Source organism: Parus major, chromosome 2, assembly GCF_001522545.3.
Source record: "Parus major isolate Abel chromosome 2, Parus_major1.1, whole genome shotgun sequence".
Classification (NCBI taxonomy): domain Eukaryota; kingdom Metazoa; phylum Chordata; class Aves; order Passeriformes; family Paridae; genus Parus; species Parus major.
In genome coordinates this window covers 136,875,265-136,898,715 of record NC_031769.1, presented here as the reverse complement: position 1 = coordinate 136,898,715, position 23,451 = coordinate 136,875,265, and the positions used below count along the sequence as shown (strand labels likewise).

Genomic DNA, 23,451 nt, shown 5'->3' with positions numbered 1-23,451 from the left:
TCTACTGAATATCACTGCTATGGCCTCAGCTCTTTCAAGCCAGTAAATAATGAGATACTCATGAAATTCCTAGCGGGTGTTTTGTTTTAATACCTCATCTGATTTCAGTGGGAGGTTTACCTGAGTAAGATCTTCCTCTAAGCAGAATAATTTCTTGTTCCCCCTACCAGGTAACAAATGCCAGCTTAATACATCAATCCATCATCACATAGTTATGTATTATCTGTAGTCAAAAGCCCCAATAAAAAATTCTAATCTCCTTAGAATGATAAAGGAGAAAAGTAATATGAACCTATTGCTAATAAAACTGAATTTCCTAAAAAGCAAGGCCCATTTATACCTCAATAACAAAATAGTCCTTCCAAATATCAGTATGGAAAGTCAGTACCACTTGGTATCAAATAATTCATTTTGTTCTAACAAACCTGTTAGCAAAGTGAGCCCTACAGCTGTTGGAGAGAGAACTGTGGAGTGGGAAAACATTATGTCTAGTTCTGCATGGTAAGCACTGTTATGGCCAGGGGCAGAACTGAAGTTATTTTTTGGAGCACTGGAGCATGCATTTTGAAGTGCAACCCTTGCTTTTGCCAAGAGGTGAGAGCTTAATTCAGTTGGTTAGACAAAAATAGAGGGATTGCAGAAAGACCTGAGTCTTTGCTCTCAGCTCTGCTGTAAGCATTGTCAGGTATGTAAAAGAGGAGGATTTAACACTTTTTCCTGATTCTGGCCAGGACAGGGTTAATTTTTGCAGTAGCCAGGAGGGGACATGACCAGGACCTGGAGGTTATTCTATACCACTCCTGTCGTTTCAGGGATGGGGAAAGGGTTGCTTTGGAGTAGTGTGGCAGCAGGGCGGGCTATTGTCAGGGGTAAGCACTCACATGAGAATCATTCACCTCTTGTATATTCTGTCATTGGTATTGCTACTGCTCATTTTCCTTCTTCACAGCTGTTTCCAGTAAACTGTTCTTATCCCAGCCTATAACCTTTACCTTCTGTGCCTCCAATTCTCTCCAGTCCACCACAGGGGAAGAGGAGGGGGAATGTGGGAGTGAGTGAGCAGTGGTTTGGAGTGATGGAAACACTCAACTGGGGAAACCATGACTCACATCTTGTTAGAAAATATGGGAATTAGTTACCTGAAGGAGAGGCATGTCACCTCCCTTTACAATGAATGGCTCTGTGATATGCCTAAGGCTTTTTTTAATTATCTGATATAACTTCAGTGAAGTAGTGTCACTGGGTAACACCCCACAGGCCGCTCTGATCTGTGACACCAGACAGGATGTTCACAATGGGTCCCAGTCTTTCCTTGCCCTAATCATTTTCTCGTTATCTGAGAGCACCTGGTCTGTTTTATTGTCATGACTCAATGGTACCTTTTGAAAGGGACACAGAGATCCACCTCAAATTGTCTCTCATAACTTATCATGGTGCAGCACTATTCAAGTTATGGGTTGACAGTTCAGAACACTGCCCATGCCTGGCAGAAAAGAGTTGGCCTGAAGGCTAGCTGAAAACATAAATAGGGCTAGCTAAAAAAAACAAAGAGCTGTTTGCCAAATATGAATGGGATGAACTCTCTTGTGATTTATTCTCATCCATGGTACATATCTATTCCCTTAATGGGCAGAAAGAGGAGTGTCTGCCAAAAGATGAGGAAAGCACCATCACTTTCTTCCCCAGATTTCTTCAACTCTTGCAGTAATTTAAATTTTCTTTTTCATCCTGAGTGAGTGTTGAGTTTGCTAACACCAAACTCACATTTCATTACACCTGCAATAATTTGTCTGTCGGTAATTTGAAGGTTGATTAGTTTTTTGTTACCTGTAATTACAGACAGGCACTCTAAATGTTGCTTTATTGCCAATCTGCTGGTCTAGTCAAGAACAATTTAGATATTTCTCTTGTAATTGAAAGAAACAGCTGATGGGCAGGCAATCTGGCTGATGGCTGGATTTAATAAATGTTCTCTCATGGTAGATGATACCAACAAAGAAAAGCCCATGCTCTCTTGCAATGGCAGGGCTTGTTATGTCAGTTAATTACCATTTGATGTTAATCAATTACATTCAACCAGCACATACAGTCTCCATTGACCTGTAAGAGGGGTGATGGTTACTTGGCATAGCACACTGCTCCCTTTAATCCCCAGGCTCTTGGCAGAAGACACAGTCTGCTTTCTGATCCTCTCCTGATTCAATCTGGATGGTGATGAAATGAAAGCTGTAGTGCTCAAACAGGGCTTGGGTAACATCTCTCAAAATCTTCTGGCTGTCCGTTGTGTCTGCTACAGATAGCAAGCAGAAAATAATCAAAACACAAACATTTTGATAATACTTTAAGGAAGTACTACATACTTCCAATATAGACATTGATATCTAATATAGATAGTAGGATAGAAACTTTAAACAAGAAAATGTTTCTTGTCCTTTTTTATCCTCCTTTTAGGAACTTTCATGTCAGCAACCTTTTGTTCATTCAAATGTGGTTGGAATATGCAATTTTGGAAAGAGTTAAGCTAAAAGTAATCACCATGGAAATTCAGTTTGGCAGAAGACTGGAGGAAAGCAGAAATACTTAATTAAGATTAGTTCATCCAGTCAGGGAGTAGCAGCAGTACCAAGTGATTTGGGTGGCTGATAGACCCCCTGTTTTTGGAAAGTCGGGACTCTGTGGAGGACTTAACCTCTAGCCAAACACAGCTGGCATTTTTTTATCTTAATACATAAAAAGCTGTCAGACATAAGAAAATCGACCTGAGTAGTGGGCAGCTTTTCAACTGGGATAAGAACTACAATTTAAAATCAAATTTTAAAAGATGAGCTGGAGCTACCTCTAAGCTCCATTTATTTTTAAAGATTGTTTTACTGCTGGAGATACATCAGGAATGCATATTGGCCCTGGTAGCTTTTCTTGTAGAGATCAACAGTTTTCAAGTTTGACAAAATTGTGATAAAAATCCAGTTTGAGTCTAATTCTTATTTTAAATATCTTGTCATTTACTTAGTTGTCCCACAGCCTCTGCAGTTTTCAGGTTCTGGGCTAAGTAGAGGTCCTCTTGTTTAGACAGAATTTCTGGGAGGAGGATCTGAGAGCTTTATTTTTTATTATTGTTGATTTTGTTTTTCCAACAAAAATGTTACTTTTTTTTTAACAAGCAACAGATTTACAGTCAGTTTAATCTGAATCAAGAAAAACTGACCTTTACTAGGCAGCAGCTGAATAGTTACTCCCTGCTTCCAGAAACTTACTGACCTGTGGCAATGTGAGCAGAGAGAGCAGTTTGATTCATTGTCAGAGACCAAAGATGAAGGTTGTGAACAGACTCCACTTTTTCAACTGCTAAAATTCTTGCTTTTACAGCATCATAAGCAAATCCTTTTGATGTTCCTGAAAAGGAGAAATTGATGGAAAAACAATGTTTTTAAGGGATAAGAATTATGATCAATAGAGGAAAATTAATCATGAACCTTTATTCACTTAGATGCATCATTTTTATAAAAGTATACAATGCTTTGGAAAGCCCATCTATTTCAGCATTCACTGTGCTACATAATTCTATCCCTTGTTTTAAATTTCTCCATGGAAAGTTGAGACTCATGCATGTTTTAGGGGGCAGTCTGAATGTCCAGTTCACATAGGGTAGTGAGCTGTTTAGCCAGATCATGTTGTAGTTTTGCACCATCTTTTTTGAGCATCTCTATGTCTACGTGAACAGCAAAAACTCATCCTGTTCCACCTGGATCACTAAGCTGAAACAGCAGCTCCAGCATCCAATTTCTTTTCAGAAAATTCTGGGCAGAATATTCTACTTAGGAGAGAGGAGACTCCACAGAGAGCTCCCCAGGAGGACAGTGGGCTTGGTGCAGAGGTGAACAGAGCACTGCTGACTTTGGCATGCTTACAGAAGCTGTGAGTCACTGCTTTGAGAAAGAGACTCCTCAGTGTCAGGGGTTGCTCCCCCTTCCTGATAGTTTGACTTTTTTTTTCAGTAGCCAAGAGATCTGATATTTTGGCAGCCAAAATATAGTTAGTTGCTGCACTCTTGTCTAGGTACCCTTCTACATGGAAGTATCTCTATTTCACAACCACTGAAAACAAACCAGCCCTGGAATGAAACTACTCTAACAGTATCAGATATTTTATTTCTTGAAACAGCAGTAGGTGTGAGTGAAAGAGTGAAGAAGCAGTCATGCAGGCAGTCACACTGACTATCCATTCAAAACCTGCACTGTTAGAGCTACTTTTCCCTTTAATCCTCATATCTTCACAGCTAAGAAAGAGGTTGCATTATATTATTCAGTGTGAGGAAGGCAAAAACACGCATCTATGAATGCTCAAGTTGTTTGGCCTTGCAAATGAAATATTCAGTCCCATAGCTGACAGGATTAAATATTGCTAAGCCTGGCTCTTGCTGCTGCTGTGCTGAGAATTGTCTATTCCCATACACTGGAATGCAACTGGAAAGCTACAACATCTTGCTTTTCTGGACTCATGTAACTAAAAATCTCTTAAACTTCTGTCTCTTGCACCCAGCCTATTTCAAAGACACAGTTCAAAGCACAAATCATTTTTTCTTGGCAAAGACTTGTATTTCACATGGGTAAAGGAAATACACAATGAACAAGTGTGATTAGGCATCTCATATGCCAAAGGGGTGATAGAAAGAAATGCTACACTTATGGCAAACTAAAGCAACTCAGAACTCGTCAGTAAAACACCAGTACACAGATTTTTACAAAAGCTGCCATATGTGTAAACTTAATGTAATGGTAGAAAACAATTTTGATTAAAATTAGAAGTAACTTTGAAGTATGATCAGAATCATGAGAATACCAGAAACTGAGATGCAGAAATGTGCTATTACACTTTTTTTCAGTATATATAAGCATTATGGAGAAAGCAACAGGGAAAAAAATCAAAACATGAGTGTATTGATTCTGGAATCAGGTCCTACCTTCCATTAACACAGTTAAAATATCCCTTAAAATCGTGATGGTAGTTGCCAAAACAAAGATGGAAAACACAAAAGTGCAGATTGGGTCGGCTATTTTGTACTGTGGCTAGAAAAACACAAACACACCACTTTGTTAATTTCATTACTGTCGATTATTGCCATTTTTAATTAGTTAGCATGAAAGAATAATAAATTCCATTCCAATAAACTCATTCCATCAAGTACAGAATGAGTGCTGGCCTCCTTTGCCAGTTAGGGAGCCTCAGCATAGGGAGTGAAGGTGCTACAGAAAGGGAGAGACACCAAAGTATCCCCTTGCAACACCAAGAAGCAAGGATTACATTCTCAACAGTTATTTCAGTTCCCAAGAATAATTCCTCTTGATACAATTACAGTGTGTATGATTAAGACAGAGGAAATATTTACATAGTGCCTAGTGTCACAACACTGTGAAAATAGCACTTACCCTTGATTGCAAGGCAGGCATACGAACTAATAAAACCAACCTTAAAGAAGATGATAAGTGCACTAATTAGCACACTAATACTCTGGAATAGATCTCCAATGGTATGCACAAAGGCTGCCCGCAGGCTGGCATTGCTCAGAGCTGGCTTTTCCAGGGGGAGTGACTCGTGTTCCCTGGCTCCTGCCCCATGGCTGTGCCCGTGGCCAGTCTGGTGCAGAATCAGGCTTAGTCTGCAAGAGATGTAAAACTGCAAATATCAGAGGATATACTGCATCTCTGAAAGCAGTGAGCTCACTCACTTCACCACCCCTGTCACTTCTGCATGCTGAACAGTAAAACCTGACACATTAAGTTGCAATGCAGAGTGGCTGAGCAGACAGTTCCTAGGTTTTCAGTGATTTGCATAATCAAGAAAGACTGTGAATGGGGTAATTAATGAGGCCTCATTTTCTATAGAGTTTTTCAATATTCTGACATCTAATAAAAAGTGAGATGGAGAATAATCTTTTCCTAGGGTTTGTAGATTCATAATTTGACTTCCCAGTGTGGCAGCTAACAGAAAAGAGGAGAGCAACTGCAACTTTCAATGAGAAGCAGGATCTTTCTTTTTGACCTCTTTCCATATCCTTGTGGAACTCATAAATACTTAATATTTTTGAGGCCATTGTCTCTCTACAGTTTGTGGGTTTTTTTATTGAATTACAGCAGCAGGTTCAAGGTTCAAATGTCATATGAAAGGAGAATAAAATAACTTACAGGATGTTGGTGAGCACAGCACAAACAGAGGTAATGAGCATCACTGTAGCATCAATATCATAATCTGGGTGTAGCAGCCTCACGCAAGCCAAATATATCAACACACCAGTCACCATCCAAACTATTATCATAGACATCAAAGCTCCCAGAATTTCTAGGAATGAAAAAAATCTGATTTTAACAGTCAGAAGAGGAATGCAAAAAATTTTAAGAGGTTGATGATAATGGCTCCAGGTTTATAAACTTTATAGCCAGGAGAGATGGTTCTTGTATGCTGGCAGTCTTAAAGCTCACAAAGAATGGGCCAACCTCCTTTCTGATCATAGTAAATCTAATGGCTATCCAGTGTAGCCTTGTACATGTGGTGGTCTAAGCCTGTTCTACCTGCTCCTACTTTTGTCCCCTTTCCAGTGCTGAGTTCATACAACATTCTAAGAAATTGGAGAGATGGAAAAGATCATTTGGGGAGTTCTGGGAGGAGCAAAAGGAGTTTGCCTGGCCCTGACTGTGGTGTGAAACCCATAAAGACCAGCCCCCCTGGTCTCCCAACAAAGTTATTTTCATCACAGGAGCAGAGGTTTGAAGGAAGGAGAGAGGCACAGCTCACCCAAATCCACTGTCAAACACAATCCCCCTCCATTGGCCTCCCCTGTTTCTGCACACCTCTCACCACTTCACACTTCAGAATGACAGTAGCAGCTCCCAACGAGGTTCTGTCAGCAAAACTTATGCTGGAACTCATTCTGCCAATGCCACAAAGTCATTTTTGTGCCACCAGCTCTGATGAGAACAAAAGAAGCTATTTTTTCCCTGGGGTAACAAAATTTAATTTTGTCTCTATTGGCTTTGAGTTAGGCTCAGATAAATCCAGCCCCCAAGGACACCTTTTATTACACTGTTATAGGAGAGGTCCAGGGAAGTGCATATGAACGTGCAGCATGCTTTTAATAGGATCTGGGACTAGTAATTGCCATGTGACTTGAATGGGTAAATGAGCACAACCAAGACAATACCAAAGAAAACACAAACTCAGAGCAAAGTGAGAGGCAGTAGACAGGCAGAAAGCACTTGCACAGACCTCCACTCACAATCCATTAAAACACCTTATGATTTTGTATAGAATTTTAAGGGGATTCCCCCCTTTTGCAGACTGCAAAGGCTTATCAAATAACTGGTTTTGCCTAAAAATGGAAAGTAACAAATCAAAGTGCACCAACAGGGGAATCTAGTTTTACATAAAAGTAGATAGAAGCAAACATAAATCATACAACTTATCGTAAGTTGCAGGATGAACCCCTGCAAACTTGGCCCAGCTGAAGGTGCTGGTGGCTGTGCTATCATTGATGTGAAAGCAGCCAAGAGCCCTTGTGAACACAGATATCCACCTGTGTGGATTCATGTATATCTTCCATAAGAGAATATGTTAGTGGTCATCTTTATGTATTAATTTTCAGTGGAATATCTTGGCAAAAGTTTAGTTAAGCTTACAGATCAGTTCACCAGAGCTAAATACTTCTCTGGAGATGTTCTCAGTTACTTTGTTTCAGAAACACTAGCCCTAACAGAGCACAGAAAGCAATAGTGTAGGATTGTGTGGGAACCTCTCAGAGCAGCTGAGGAAAATTAAGGTGAAAGAGTGTTTTTGTACCTGAAAACAGTTTGGCTCACACTATTAATCTTATTCAATGTCGTGTTTCTGTGTTTGTAAAGTTTGAAACTTTAAAAAGCACTGCTTTGGCATGGAGGGCAGGAGGCATTCAGATGGCTAAACCTGAGTGCTGCCATACAGAATCTTTTCATGATGATTTCTATCAGTCTGAGAGAAGCAGTCAAGGAACATCTTCCAGTGTCATGAAGGGCTGCACCTGCAAGACCTTGGTAGTCAGTGAAGAGTGACTTTGCCATCTGACTGCCCTCAGCTACTCTATTAAGGTACCCACCTGCATATTAAACTGAGAATATAGCTGGGAAAATAAGCATGAAACAGGATAACAATCATGGAGTGCAATTAAATAGCTTCTAACATTTGATGCAAGGCACTTTTTTTTTTTTCTACCAGCATAAAAAAAGGCAATGAAGGATTGGTTTTGAAGTTCTGCATTGCAATGACAAAAAAAAATAATCTAGTTCAGACTGAGAATGAAGTTACATGAAGTGGCTGAACCTGCCTGCATCAGCATGAGAGGTCTCTCTTTCACTTTTCCCCTGCCAGGATAAGAGGTAATAAACATTACAAGTAATGGTAGATCAACTGATGTTAAGTGGTAGTTTACTAAGGCTTCAAAATTCAGCTGTGTGTTGTCTACATAATGCCAACCATGCTTGAGCCATACTGAGCCTCCCACTCACCCAGCAGCCTGTTTCCAGCAGAGCTGGCAGAATACACTCAAGGAGCTACAGAAAGACAGGATGAGTATGGCATTTGTCTTCCCTGGTACTCTGCAGCTACAACCAACCTTGGCATACAGACAACTGAGTCAGAAGCTGTTTCTGCACTTTACTGCTGAACATCCTTGAAGCATTTATCATCTGAGTTCTTGGTTCTGGTGCACAAGTGTTTAGAGCCATTGGAGGTACACTGACACCTCCATGTGTGGCTTGACACAAGGTGTATCATTGACCCACAGACTTCCAGGCAACTTGATTTCAAATGGCACAAATCATTTACATATAAGCAAAAAACCTGAGCCCTGAGGCATCCAACATGAAGTTACTTTCAGACAGAGACAAATAAATTGCCTACCTGTAGGCATTACCTAAGTGTCTAAGCTCCCTTTGTGGACAGTGGACATCAAATGAATGGTGATTGACACAGTTCCCTTCTTTGCTGGCTGACTGGAAACACTACAGGTTTCTTAGCTATGAGTGTCTGGTCACATTTGACATGTCCTGACTTTGTGCTTGGCACCTTGTGCAGTCTCCTATAGGTCTTGTGCAACAGCTGCTATTCCCATGCACAAGCCTCTGACATCCTAGGGATGTTAACACTGGACTTAGGAGGCTGAATGGAGTCAAGATTTCTGTTGAATATATCAGAGACTTGGACCCTGTACTTAAAGGTGTTCATCTGCATGTAAGCATGGATATTTAGGTGTCTAAATCTTGAATTTACTGAACTCCCAGAAAATTATTCTCATGGTTAATATTTTGCTAGTGTCTTGTCTTTCATAAAAACACTTGTGTTTGATTGTCAGGCTTTTGGTATTAGGTATCACCTGTAAAATGATTGTTTTATGTTGAGGACAGAGTACTTTAAAAACCTGTTTGCATTTGATAAAAACCAACAGTGATAAAGAGATATGAAAGGAGAGAATCTAGAAAAGGGTAAATGTTAAAGGATCTTACTTTTCTACAAATGTAACATTGTGGACTTTTAAAAATGATTTAATAATTTGCTTTAGAAATGAAGGAAACCCTAATTTTTTTGATTATTGTTGCTTTTATAGAAACTTGTTTCATAACAGGTTGAGAGCTCAGTCCTCCACACACTCAAGGCACTGAGGGAAGTTACTGTTATTTCAACCAGTTAGAACCAGCTCAAAACTATGGTAAATAATGAACTGAAAGATGTGCTTTTATATAAGAGCTGACTCTTTTCTTCTTTGAAATTCACTGTCTTACTCTGTTTCGTGTCCTGAGAGCTGTGGGAGCATTAGTGCACTGTCTCTAAATGCTTGCAGACTTGTGTTGGACATCAGCATGTTCTCCAGTCCCTGGCTATAGCTTCCCTTTTCCATTCCACATGTTCATAGTATGACATGTTTGCTACCTGCTCGGTGCCACCCAAAAGTTAGCTGTTTGGTGGGAGGTTTGGAGGTGAGCCACAGTGAGAAGAGGCTGATGAGGAAGCTTGTCAGGTCCACCAGGATGTGTGCAGCGTCGCTGACCACTGCCAGGCTCCCGGCGATCTGCCCACCTGTGTGAAACACACATCTGGATCACTGCTCTGGTCAGAGGTTTGAGCCAACCAGATCAAACTCAAGACCTGTTTCGCTGAGAATCAAAGGGAACACTCAATTTCCAGCCATCACACACAAGACCCAAACATCTTCAAAGATAATTCCATTTTGTACCTCATTCATGCAGTGAAAGGTATGAATTAATAGAAACGCATAAGCCAAATTTTTTGCTAGAGAGAGACCTAGGAACAATAAGGGTTGTGCTACATTAGTTCTGTAGTTACATTACTATTATACTGTTTAACTATTTTAATATCAGATTTTTTTGTGAAAAGCCATATTAGGAATCACATTTTTGGTATCCTCCTACTATCTTTTCACAGAATACTGGTGTTTTTATTTGTGTACAACAGTTCAGAGACCTAGCTTATGGGATTAATTTCCTATCTTTTACAGGAAAATATGACTGTTTATTTGTCACAGGCAACACTAAAACAGGAATACATGGAAAGATCCCAGTGGAAGAACTGCGATAAGCAATCAACCATTTTAGTGAGGGCATAGTGAAAATGTTCTGTTCTCAGGACTAATCTATCATTTTAAATCTGTAATGCATGACTTAATTTTCCTGCTAGACCTCAAAAAAAATGTGGCTGAATATAATTTTACTCTGTGGGGGTTTGGATTTATGTAGATTCTGAAGGAAAATAACCCACCAAATTAAAAATATTTTGGGTTATTTTAATTCACATTTCTTTTACTCAGCAAGCCAAATATCATTATTTTGCCAAATTCTTCATGAGACTATGTCTCAGGGCTAAAGGCAAATCCAAATAAATTAAAAGTTTGCTTTAAACTGCCCCATCTCCTGTTGGCAGCAGGAGAAGACAAGGATCCCAGACAGGACACTTCTAAAATATTACAGCAAGGGAATCTTTTCATCAAAGTGCAGATGTAGAAAAGTAGACATGAAATAATAGAGCCAAAACACCTAGTTTCTGCATTTGGCAATGCATTTTCATTCTTCAGTCATTTAATAAATTTCAGCTCACTCATTTCTCCTGACCACAACTCATATGAAAATTAATGAATCCTGAAAAACATCATAAAATGCCTCATTCAAATCTTTGGCAGCACACCACTGCCAAAAGGACATGTAGATATATCTCTTATTTCCTTATAGTTCAAGCATCTTCATGCAAGCAGGATGGGCTTTCTGTTTAATTTCTTCCTGTATGCATATTTTAGATTAGAATACCTAACACCGTAAGTTTTTCAGCACAGAAAGTTACTTCCCAAAAGGGAGAAAGCATGGCTGCAGAATCTGGGGGCATCTCATTCCTTGTGGCAAAATGATAAATTCATAATGGTCAAGTGTAAATGCACAGATACTCTTTGGTCATGGCACATCTCTTAGACTTTGACTGTTTTCAGGGTATCTCTAGAGGGAGGCAGATCTGCTTAGCAGGGGAAAGAAGGCTTGCCTGTCAGTGCCCAGATGTTTATACCCCAGGCATCAGGTGTCATTCAGCAAACAAATATGTGGGTCACAAGCTGTGGGAAAAACCCTATTGCATTTTATATACTCTATTTCCATGTTCTATGGGACAGCATCTCAAAGGCTTGCTGCTAGCCTGCTGTCTTTGAAAAATGTTTGCAAATTATTTTTTTATGTATTGCTGGCATAACTAATGCCTTGGGTGAGTTTCAGAGATCTCAGTCTGCTTAACTTAGCAACTTGTCTCACTGAAAAAGTTTTTATGTTCTGTTCTGACATGAGACCACATGCAGTCTTTCTACTGCCCAAGTGGAAGTGCTTTGAAATCCACACTTGGTCCTTAGCCACCAAAAATCATTGGAAAGAGCTTTCATATCTGAGCTTCACACAGGGTAGTATTGGTCTGACTGATACCTTCAGATCTATGGAGATTGTGATGGATCTCCTTAGAAGAACAGGAGATAATAATCTTTCAAAGAGAGGTGGTGGTGTATCAGGCTCAACCAGCAGTGCCCCGTTTGGGAAAGCAGTAATGGCCAGTACAGATAGTTTGAGAAAAAATATAATGGAAAGATCTAGGCATTCAAAGCAGCACAACTTTTCAGCCTCTCTAGGAGTGATGCAGCTTTCCTTCTTCTGTTTAGCAGAATAATGCCCAAGGAAGCTGTTTGCCCTTAGAGGGCAAGGAGAGGAGAGGAAGGTATTCTTTATCTTCAGAAGTAAAATAAGTTTCATAGTCATAGATTTTTACAGCTTTTTATCAATACTCCCAACAAGTGGCCTTTAAGACTTACCATTCCCTATAAGGGATGTTTATAGCTTTATAGACCACAAGCAGTAGAAATTGTCAGTCACTCAATGGTCAATCATCAGGCACAGCAGTCTTGCCTAATGACTAAAAAAATTAAATGTATGGTTCATAATTACAAAAATCTCCACAGAGAGCTGTCTGTAACTGCAGTTAATAACTGGTTTGTCAAAGTTTAATGGTCTGAAGCAAAATGGTCTTCAAGCCTGTTACTTAAGCTGTCACTGCAAAAAAGCTGCATGATTCATTAAGCAAAACGAAACATTTAGTTAACATATCATCTGTCCTTCCAATTATCCTCTAGCACAGCCACACTCACCAAACTTAAGCCTACTGATTATATGGTTTTGCTAATAATGCATTACTTCTGGCACTGGAGATTACTGCATGGGGATTAGCAGCATGCACCAGTTTTCATGGGGTAAATGCATGTGACCTACAAACAAGAGGGCTTCGTGCAGAAGGAGCACGTGGGAGGGAAGAGGTGGAGAAGTCCCTGCTGGGTTTGGCAGCCAGAGGAGAAGGCAGAAATGCAGCAACTCTTTCAGTGTCTCCTCCACTTCTCAGCTGTGGGAAAGACAAAGCCTTTCTGTCTCATTTTCATGGGGCTCCAGAGATGTCTGAGCTGGGAAAATATGGATTTCAGAGGCCTTCCTGGCTGATTTTTGTTACATTGGCTGAAGCACATATGGCAAAAGTCTGTGGGATTCCTCATGTCTTTCCTTACCTCAGCTCACTGCAGAGAAGGGCAAATTAAAGAGCCAGGAACTATCAGGTGGATATAAATATCACAGAAACCATGGAGAGAGCAGAGCAGTGAGGAAAAATTAAAGCAAATTCTCTATGAGCAAGCCAAATACTTATATTGGGTATTGTAGGGTGGGTCGAGAAGCAAAAGATAATTAGGAAGGGAAATAACCTTCCATTGACCCAGAGAAACACCAGCAGGCCAGTTTAAAATATAAACGTGCCCTGATATAAATACATGGACTTAACTGTAGAAAAACAGATGGCAAATCTGGCCCTGGATTTCCCTGGATTTTGAAAAGACTCTTGCATTTATTTTCAGGTCTTGCTGCTAGCAGCCTCCATCAGTGCTGAGGTCTCATTTGTCTGGATAAATATGTAAAATCTTTTAATCTTATAAAAATAATGTAACCCAATTTATTAGAAATTTTGTGATGCTAAGACATGCATCAGTCAAGCTTAAAGACCTGGAAGAACATTCAGACCATGATCTCTGTATTCCTACCCAGATGCAATCCTTGAATGAAAATATGAAAATATATGAATATATTTTATAATTTCACTTAAAAGCTCTCCTCTCCCCAGTTCTTTTAATGACCAGGGACAAAGGAGAGTTATTTTGCCCCTGTCAGCATGGTCCCTGCAGTCAGAGTGCACACTGAAGGCAAGAATGTGGCTGTGCTGGACACCAGACTGGGCTCTTTTTGAGCACACATACTCCCCTGTTATCTCAGCAATCATGAAGAAGGTGCCGATTACTGATGCTACACAGAGCTTCCTCCTGGCTTGATGCTGCTCCCTCTCTCTGTTCTCATAGGCCTGTGAGTAGCTGTGACAGTGATATGCTGGATTAGCTCCTGCAGCTCCTGCTTCCTGCTGCTGCCTCTCTTCATTTGAATTCTTCTGAAGCCAGCTGATCCTTTGGGATAGAAAGAAATAGAAGGTTAAAAAATAAAAACCCTGGTTATTCAGGCGTCTAGCCCTACAGCCCTAGAAATGATGTAATTAATGCTTTCAAAGGATAAAAGCAGCATTGGGAACAGCAGAGCAGGTCACAGAAGAGGCTCGCTCGCACAAGCAAGGCTCTGTGGGAGGGAGCTGTACATGAAATGAGTGTTCTGGCTGTGTTTCCCAGCTCTTTGGGCTCTCCTACATCATTTAGCAGTTTATGAAGCACGGGTGGCTTTCTTAGGCTGTATATCTCATGCACACCACATGAGTTTGAAAAAATTGTACCTCATGCAAATAGCTACCGAGTTCAGCATAACATGGAGAAAATTCTACTAAAAAATTCAAGATTTTATTCCCAACAGCTTTGTCAGGAAGACTAGTCAGAAAAAACACTCCAAACTTCTTTTTCTTAAATATAATCAACTAAAGATATTTCTCTTCTCTCTTTTCACACAGAACTACTTTTTCTCAAATTTCCACATATGGAAAAAAATATACCAATATTCCAGCAGAGCCTGAGCATAGAAAATATTGGCCAAAATATCTCAAAGGTACTCAAAAGTCAGAGAAATCCAGTCTCTATAGTACATATAACCCATAGTACATGTAGAACCCTTTGTGCCACTGACTTCGTGGTAAGGTGAGAGAGAAGTCCAACGGAAGTGGCTCCTTGAGCGTTGCTCCATCAAAAAGTGATTTCTCAGCCAAGTCTGCTCTGCCACAAAAGCTCAGTGTTCTGCCTCTCAGGGCTCCTGCACAGGAAATACGGGGTGGGCCAAGTTCACTGCACAGCAGCTGTGGAAGCTCCTGGATGACCATGACGTGTGGTGCTCTCAGCAGAGCAACCAAGAGATTCCCCCTGGGAGGTCCCAAGGTGGTTTTTCTCTCCACAGAAAAGTGCCCAAATGGCAAAAGGCCCCTCTAAACCCCCTCCTAGAGGGACTTAAAAGCATTCTGTCTCTCCCAAAACAGCACTTGTTGCCAGAGCTACTCCTGGTGTGATGAGTGCACTGAGACTGTGGCACCAGAAGATGAATTCTGCCAAAGATGCACATACACACCATCCCTGTAACCTCGTGTTGCAGCCACTTGAGGTCTGTGTGTGCAGGGGCTCCCCAGGAACACAGCAAACTCCACTGTTTTTTTTTCCAAATCTGAAATTGCCCTGGGGGCAGGGTGTGGCACTGGGTTTAGTTGTCCCAGTAATAACAGTGTTTTTTCCTCATTTTGACTTCAAACTTTCCTTTGGGACTAGGAAGAATTATTTCTTCAGCTGACTGAAGGAAACCTGTGCTCCAGGAAGTAACATGAATCCTGGTGACTTTCTGTAGTGTTTCTGCACTGTTTATAGAAGTGTCAAGATGCCTAAAATCTCACTGGAAAGAAATCAGCTTGTGGCTGCCAACCTGCAGTAGTCAATGTCCAGAAAAAAAACTGTACTGAAATCACAAGCTTTTTCCAGCTGCTTTTTTCAGGCAGCCTGAGGGGGCTGCAGCTGCTCAGCAGGTTTGAAGTCCTGCCAGATGCCCCACACTGGTGGGCAAGAGGCAAAGGCACCTGCAGAGCTGATGCCTTGGCCTTTTATGTTCATCAACATCATAGAGGTACTGGCAAAAGAAGAGCTGACCCACCTTGGCAGCCAAGCCCTGCAACTGTAGATAATCAATGTGGATTTGGTTCTGTAAATATTATTGAGATGTTCCAAGGGTGTGACATTCCCCTGAGTCAGCCTGTTTCCCAGCCAGGTTAGCATGTGGTCTCTGTTTGCTCAGTGGAAGTGACTGATTCCCCCTGTACGTGAGGAGCTTGTGTGAAAGAGCAACTGGTCAGATGTAATGCCTGATGCTTGGAGACAGTGAGTTTTCTCAGTCCTTTTGTCAGCATTTTACTTTATTTTCCTCACAACAACAAATAAATAGGAGTTGGACTGTCTAGGGAATGGGCTCTCCATCTGACAGCTGGGGTCCCCCCCAGCCAGTCCTTCTCCAGTCCTTTACTTTTGCATTTATCGGGTTCCTCATGTGCACTGTGTCATTTTTGTACATATTTTACTGATGAATTAGACACAGAAGGTACCACAAATTAATTCCTTCCAGATGGCTGAATAAAATGCTGTAGTTCTCTCACTCTCCCCTGGAGATCAGGGCAAGTAAGATTTTCTTTCTCATGATCTCTCTCTGGAGTTAACTTCCAATGCTTTTCTATAGTTTGCATGTAAAATTAATTTCCTCAATTTTCATCAGCTGGCATTGAACATTAAAATCATCTTAATGACATGAGTCACGATCAGCTCAACAGCCTCTCAGGCAGGAATGCCAAAATCACTGCTGCATATTCTGAGCCACCGAGTCCTTTCCTTGCTGTTAACAAAATAGGTCGCTCTGTGATCTCACTCTTTTGTTTTTCGTCTTTCAGTCTCACTGTCAACTAACAAAGCCTGAGGGCATCACTGAGGGGCAGAAAAGCACTGTCCACAGATCTTGCTGGACAGATGCAAAAGCAAACACAGACAGCATAAACCCACAAATGTCACATTTTTCTGTCTAAAGGGTACCTAAATAAAAGTGCCCCAGTTGCCAGAGGTGGCGAGCATTCACTCTTCCTTTTGAACTTGCAGAACAGCATCTGGCCTGTTGAGTTGGGAAATATCCTGCCAGCTCCTGTACGTAACCATTATTTTTCTGTTTCAAAAGCTGCCTGCCACTAATTAAAAGAAACTTAGAATCTAAGAGGCAGTTTTATAAAAGTGTGAATCAAAAGCTTAAGGTGCAAAGATCAGCTCTGTTAGACCAGAAATCCCTTCATAGTGTTTTAGAGGAAGATGTAGCCTTTGAGCATCAGGTCTCTGTGCCAGCATATTGCAGAGTCACAGATTAAAAAGCAATCTTTTCTTCATTTCAAATTCTCTTTTCTTTGTAAAAAAGATAGTCAGGGGAATGTCACTGAAAGGCTCCTACTGAGTCATGCCTGGAAGGGGGAAGCAGAAAATATTAATACGTATTGCAGATTTTACACAAATCATTAGCAATAGCTTTTTATTACAACTTCCTTTCTGTTTATTTTCACTTGATCTGCTGGGTGCCTTGATCTGCAGGCTTATGGGAATAATTGCTATCCTCCTAGACCATTATGAGTTCCCCAGTCAAAAGAGGAAAATGTGGAATCACTGCACTTTCCACAGGAGATCATCTCCTTCATGAGGGAAAATAGTAATTTTCTGGTGCCTGAAAGGATAATGAAACTGCCTTCAGAGAAAAATTTATCAAAGCCATAGTCACCTCCCTCATGCTGGCCAGAAATCAGAAACCATTCTGATTTCAACTCATGTACCAATCTTGAATATTTTCAAGGTATGTAAGACCCTGTTAATAACCTGGCTGTCCAGTTTCTCCTTTTCTTTACTGTCGGCACAAAATAAACACAATTATTTATATATTTGCATACATTCATATGTCTAGTAGATAGGAATTCATGCCTTATTTATTTTATTTGGGCTCATTTTGAAGGCCTGGCCCTGCATGCATAAATGTATTGTCAAGAGTTTTCCTTCTACATAACACTATAACAATAGCTGCCTGGAGACAGACCAGAGGTGCATGTAGCCAAGTATCCAAATTCTGTCATGAGCATGAAGGAATACATAAGGTCAAAGTACCAAAGGGGAACATTCCCAGAGAGTTACTGCTCCCCATTTCTGAACCAGAGCTCCTGTCCAACGTCTCTTTACAGATCTTTATTCCACAAACCCAGCTGACTTGAAAGTATTGAATTCCATAATTTAATTAGGATGTGTGTAAAAATAATATGCCTTTTGTCACTCTGGAGCTGTCTGCCTTCTATTTTAATTAGTTCTTATACTGTTAGAAATAGTGAGTGACTATTCCCTGTTTACCTGCCTCACATCATTCATGATTTTATGTATCATTGTTATACCTCTGAACCATCAATTTTCTGAGCCGATGCCCTAGCTATTTAATTTCTGTTTCATATCACTTATTACCATGGTTCTAATTTTCTTTCTGAGATGAAGAGGGCAAAACTAAATTGGACATAATGGAGATGGCATATGGCCAGTACTGGGCAGACACAGTCCTTTCTGCAGGGTCCTAGTGTCACCTGCAGGGGAGCAAAGGCAATGGGATTAGGTTTGCTGAGTCTGGTAAAATACTGTGTGCTTCTGGGCCAGCTGGCAACCCAGTACAAAGGAGACAACCACAGGGCCCTCCACTAAAACAGACCAGAAATCACAAAAAACACTATAATCTTCCTGAGCATTGATTCTGCACAGGATAAGGAGTGGTGGAAAGCCATTATTTGATGAGGACTCTTTGATCTCATAAGAGTTTTCAAATCCCCTGCAGGAAGGGAGAAAAAGAAGAAAATATTCCTTATGTGCTTGCTATAGAAAATCACTCTTCACCTGAAGAAATCATCTCCCAGGTTTGCTTCAAACTTTTTGCCTGCTGGTATGAGCCTGGCAGACAGGAACCAATTAAGAGACTAAAGCCTATAGATATTCCTACAGGAATATCTGCAGGTAAATGCCCCGTGGTAAAAACTTTTGCTTGAAGACAAACCCTAACATTTTCACGCAACTTTCCTGCTTTCAGCATTGCCCATCCCTGGTTTTTTCCCCACCTTGTGTCTTGTCTTAGAGACAAAACAAAGACCAAAAACTTTGAGGCTTAAAACCTTGAGTTTCGCTGTATGATGGTATTCAAAATCCCACTATAAAGACAGATAAAGAACACAATAAGAAATCCATGCTGGATCAACCCAAAGTTTAGCTCATAGCAGAGCTGGCATAATCAGATGCAAATCCACTGATTTGTGAAGTGGGATATTGAATATTTCTGGTCAATATTACAGTGATCTGTTGCCAGCAAAAAATTAAATACTCTGGCCTGTCTTCATTCATGGAAACTTGAGAAATTTGGTCAAGCCACTACTTAGACTGTGAGAAAGGGTTATTTACATCACTATATAAGTGATAAAAAAATAGAAAAAAGATAGAATATAAATAATTAGTCATTAGAAGGACTTATTCCCTTTTAATACCACCATTGATTGTGAGAAGACCATACAAAACTATCTTAGGGACCTAGTTCAGACCTAATTTAAAGATAGGTGATGTATGACTTATGAACAACACATTTTGCATGAAGCAAGAGGTTCTGAGTGCTCAGCTTCAGATCCTGTAGCCATTAAGGTTGATAACCTTCCTCAAATCTGGTGGGCAATGGTCTCCTGTCCTGAGACCCATCCTGTGTAGTGCCTTCCTCTCTTACCAGGAGGAGGAGGTGTAGGGCACCCTGATCACGGTGGCAGATGATGCCAACCTGGAGGTGCAGCTGATAGATTGGAGGGCAAGGCTGCCATGAGGAGTCTGGAGGAAGAGCTCAATAGGGACTGTCATTTCAGGAGCTAATTTCACAAGAACAAATATAAAGCCTTGCACTTGGGACAGACAGATTTGTGACACCACATCTACAATATTGTGTCCAAATTTGGGGTCCTTAGCACAGGAAGGATCAGTAAATTAGTGCAAGTTCAGCAGAGGGTGACCTGGATGATTAAAGGCTGGAGCACTTCTGTGGGGACTGGACTTTTTGTGGGCACCTAGATGCAACCTGCCAATATTCTTAAGGAGACTATTGAGAAGATGGAGCTTTATTACTCTGCACGGAGGAAGGATGAGGTCATTGGTCATAAATTGAAACAAGTTTCGATTTAATATAAGGGGAAGAAAAACGATTGTGAAGTTAATTCCCTATTGAAGCAGATTGCCCAGAAAGGTTGTGGAGTTTCTATCCTGAGAGATTTTTTTCAAGACTAGACTGGAGCAACATTATTCAATCTCTTGGTTGGACCAGAGACATTCTTAAGGTCCTTCCCAATGTGAATATAAACCTACAAGTGATCTGACTTTCAAAGGTCTCAGTTGAACCCCACCCCCTTTTAAGCATTTCAAGTTTGACATGGGAAGCAATGCACCCAAACCACCTACAGACAGGTCTGGCATGTGCAAAACACCCTCCTCCACAACCCTGAGTGCAGGGAAAGGGGTCAGCTTTCAGGCTTCTTACTCACATGGTCAAGATAAAACTAATTTTGTTCCCTGTGTATTGTAATGATGGCATTTATTAATAAGAAAGAGGCTGGAGGTTGGCAAGGAAATAGGCAATCTGTGTGCAAAATAAATTCCGCTGAAAGCATTAGAGCTGCTCATTAAAGCTACACATGAGGGACAGAAAAATGTGGTAATTTATACCAAAGGCTAAGATGAGCCTATTGCTACTATTGGCTTAAGGCAGCTGCTCTGTGAGCCCAGCCCTGCATCCCCCATGGGCTGGCTGTGGCTCATGGGCTGGCACCCCAAGCTGCTGGGTGCAATGGGAAGCAGGGCAAGGGCTTCCCCTGTGCTACCAGCTCTTTCCAACAGGAGGGAGACTCTGTCTCACAGCCCCCATTTCTGGTTATTTCTGGAACAGAGTAATTAAATTGTGCAGCTAATCAAATTTCATCTGGCGGAAAAAGCAAAATGGGGATGCAGCAGAAAAGCCACATGGCTGGATGACAAGTCTTCATTTTGGAGAGCTGTACTACCACCTCATCCTTCAGGGACCACCACTGCAGAGCCCTCCTGGGACCAGGCCTGCAGCGCAGGGGCTATTGCATGTAACTGCAGCATCAGCCCAACAATTGCAATTGCTGCAGCAATTCACCCCAACTAATTTTAATCCTAAATTAAGAAATATTTGTCAGAAAAAATTGACACCAGAAGGTGTGTCAGCTCTCGGATGGGAGGATCAGCTGCCAGGGATTCTTGCCCCAGTGTGCATCCTACCCTTCTGCTTACCAGGGATATTCCCCATTACCGGTGATCCAGGGAAAAAACAAGCTTCCTCACAAGGTAGCCTAACAATTGTCCCTGCCTCAGGGGACCACATAATGGGTTTGCCCAGAGTTGTCCTTTGTGTCCAGAGGTTGCCAGGGTCCAAAGGACCAAAAGCACTGAAGCTGTGCCCAGAAAATTGCAAACTTTCAAAAAAACACTGAGTGTGTTCAATAACTAAAATGAATGGCAGAATCATATGGGATCTTTTTGAAATATAAATATTACCACAGAAGTAATTTTGGACAGTGCCATCCATATTTATGGAGCCATGTAATAATATTTAAATTATAACCCAGGCTTTCAAATGACTAAAATACGATGGCACTGACCCCAGTATAAGAACATGAAGAGACAGATTTCCATTTGAACTGACAGTGTTTACGCCAAGTTTCTGTCCCATATGTTTTAAGAGAGCCAAGCAATAAATAACCTGAAAACCAATGAGATAATGGAAATGTCAAGAGGTGCTAAACTGTAACTGAGCAGCTATTTTCTTTTAAAAATACTTGCTAGTCTGAGTCAAAAGGAAGAATGAAAAAAAGTTTAACTTCTAAACTATTTTGTGATAGACATTTATACTCATTTTTTTAACCCCATTTACAGTATTTTATGTTTTCAGAGGATCTTTCCTCACTCAAGCAAGCATTTACTCACAGGACCTCTGGCACACAACAGGTACATTAACTCTAAGCCCAACAGACTATCCACAAGAATAAAGCATTGCCTTTTTCAAACCAAATGGATAATTTAGACATTCAAGCATGAAGGAGCCTTGAGTCAAACATGGTGTCAATAGCACAGTTATAATTCAGCCTAAAATTGCAGCATAATCCATGAGATTTCACATCCTACAAAAAAAAAATCTACTAAGCTTATAAAACACAAAGCAAGAGACACTTGCTTCAACAGTAGATTGGTTCAGTCCACCACAAACACATCAAACTGCTGTTAGTAAATGCTTCAAATATCTAATTACAAAGTTTGGGAAGGAAAATATTGAACAAAACATTTTGAAGGTAGTAAAATGTATGCACAGTGAAACTCTCCAGACCTTGACTCCTGCAGCCAGTTGGCAGATTGGTGATCTCCTATTGCTCTGACACAAAAATGTCAGTGAAGGAAACAAAGAGTTGTGTTACCTGTCTAGGGCCAAGGAGTACTTCTTGGTGTCCCTCTCGCTCACAAGACAAGCTCTTTCAAGACCCTTTTCAGTAGCCATGAAGAAAGTCAATGGGGTTTTGCTTGGTTTTTCCCTTTAAACGCTCCTTTGTCTGAAGTGATATGGGCAGAAATGTCCTCTTGACTTATGCAGAAGTCTCTGCCAAATATTTTAAAAGGAAAATGTTTTAATAATCTTCCCAATAAACCCGAGAGAAACTGCAATAGAGAGCTTCTTTCCTCGTACTGGTGGCGTCACTACCATGCCAACCAGTAACCTGCTGAGCATGTCAGATTGGAGATTTTGGGTCTCCCTCCCTGTTTTTGTTTTTTTCCTTCCATGTTTGATTCTGGATCTGCTCCCTGGTCAGGTGGGGGGTGCGTGCTCTCCCAGACACAGGCACAGGGTCCAGCACAGCAGAGCACACAGTGATGTGCACAAAGGAGCTCGCATGGATGCACTGAAAAAGAGAAGCAAGGTCATTAAACAGCCTGATCTGCCTGGAAACAGCCCTGTTTGCCTTTCTACATGCTTGACTTGGGAGGAAAGTAAACCTCCCTCACTCCAGCTCTGCACAAGCCTTTTAATCTAAACAATCACTCTAAGGACTCATTTCTTCCCCAGACATGTTCTCTCCTGATGGTTTTAAACAGAAGAGGCTGCTTATTATTGCCATTTGCAGCACAGGTTATTGAAATCTTCATTTCAGCAGGAAGGACTGCAGGTTGTTATTTCTGCTTTATTCAGTTTGTTAGTCCAATCGACAGCCGCAGTCCCTGGAGGGGAGGAGAAGCCCTCCAGCCTCACCCCTCTCACAGCCTGACTTCAGACTTTTGCTTCAGCACAAATGGGAAATCTTGCACTGGTGCTGGCTGTGTTTTCCCATATTATTGGCTGCAGCAGACTGTGAGAACCCGACCTGTGCGTGGCTTTCGTGTGAGAGATTAGAACAAGGCAGTGGGGGGCTGCACTTAAATTCTGCAGTTCTTTTGCCACAGGTACTCTGAAGTATGATGAAGATGATGAACTGGGAACTTCCTTCCCTCAGCTCTCAGAGCACATACTCTATCTGAAATTCATGGGAACAGGGGGCACATTTGTACATATAAATGCAAACAATTGGGCTTATGCCATCAGAGATCCACATGTTGCCTCCCACATGTCAGCTGTGCAAACATTTCCCTGGATCTTGTGAGCCAATTTGATTGTATCTCAGGCATTTTTCAGCTACAGCAGTAATGCATGTTTTTTCCACAATGTGCTGTCATCTTTGCTGCTCTAATGCCCTCTTCTTGAGAGCCTTTTCCCA

General features: G+C 41.1%; 1 protein-coding gene across 1 annotated transcript; it reads right to left on the bottom strand.

Moving 5' to 3' along the window:
- Positions 1-1,852: 1,852 nt before the first annotated feature.
- On the bottom strand, positions 1,853-22,365 carry SLC30A8 (solute carrier family 30 member 8). Its single transcript, XM_015650420.1, has 8 exons — positions 22,123-22,365; positions 13,849-14,053; positions 9,952-10,090; positions 6,183-6,336; positions 5,467-5,656; positions 4,961-5,066; positions 3,259-3,393; positions 1,853-2,290 (listed from the first exon to the last, which is right to left on the bottom strand). Exons 1-8 carry the CDS (start codon positions 22,200-22,202, stop codon positions 2,145-2,147), a joined length of 1,155 nt encoding a protein of 384 aa, XP_015505906.1. The 5' UTR covers positions 22,203-22,365; the 3' UTR covers positions 1,853-2,144.
- Positions 22,366-23,451: the final 1,086 nt, after the last annotated feature.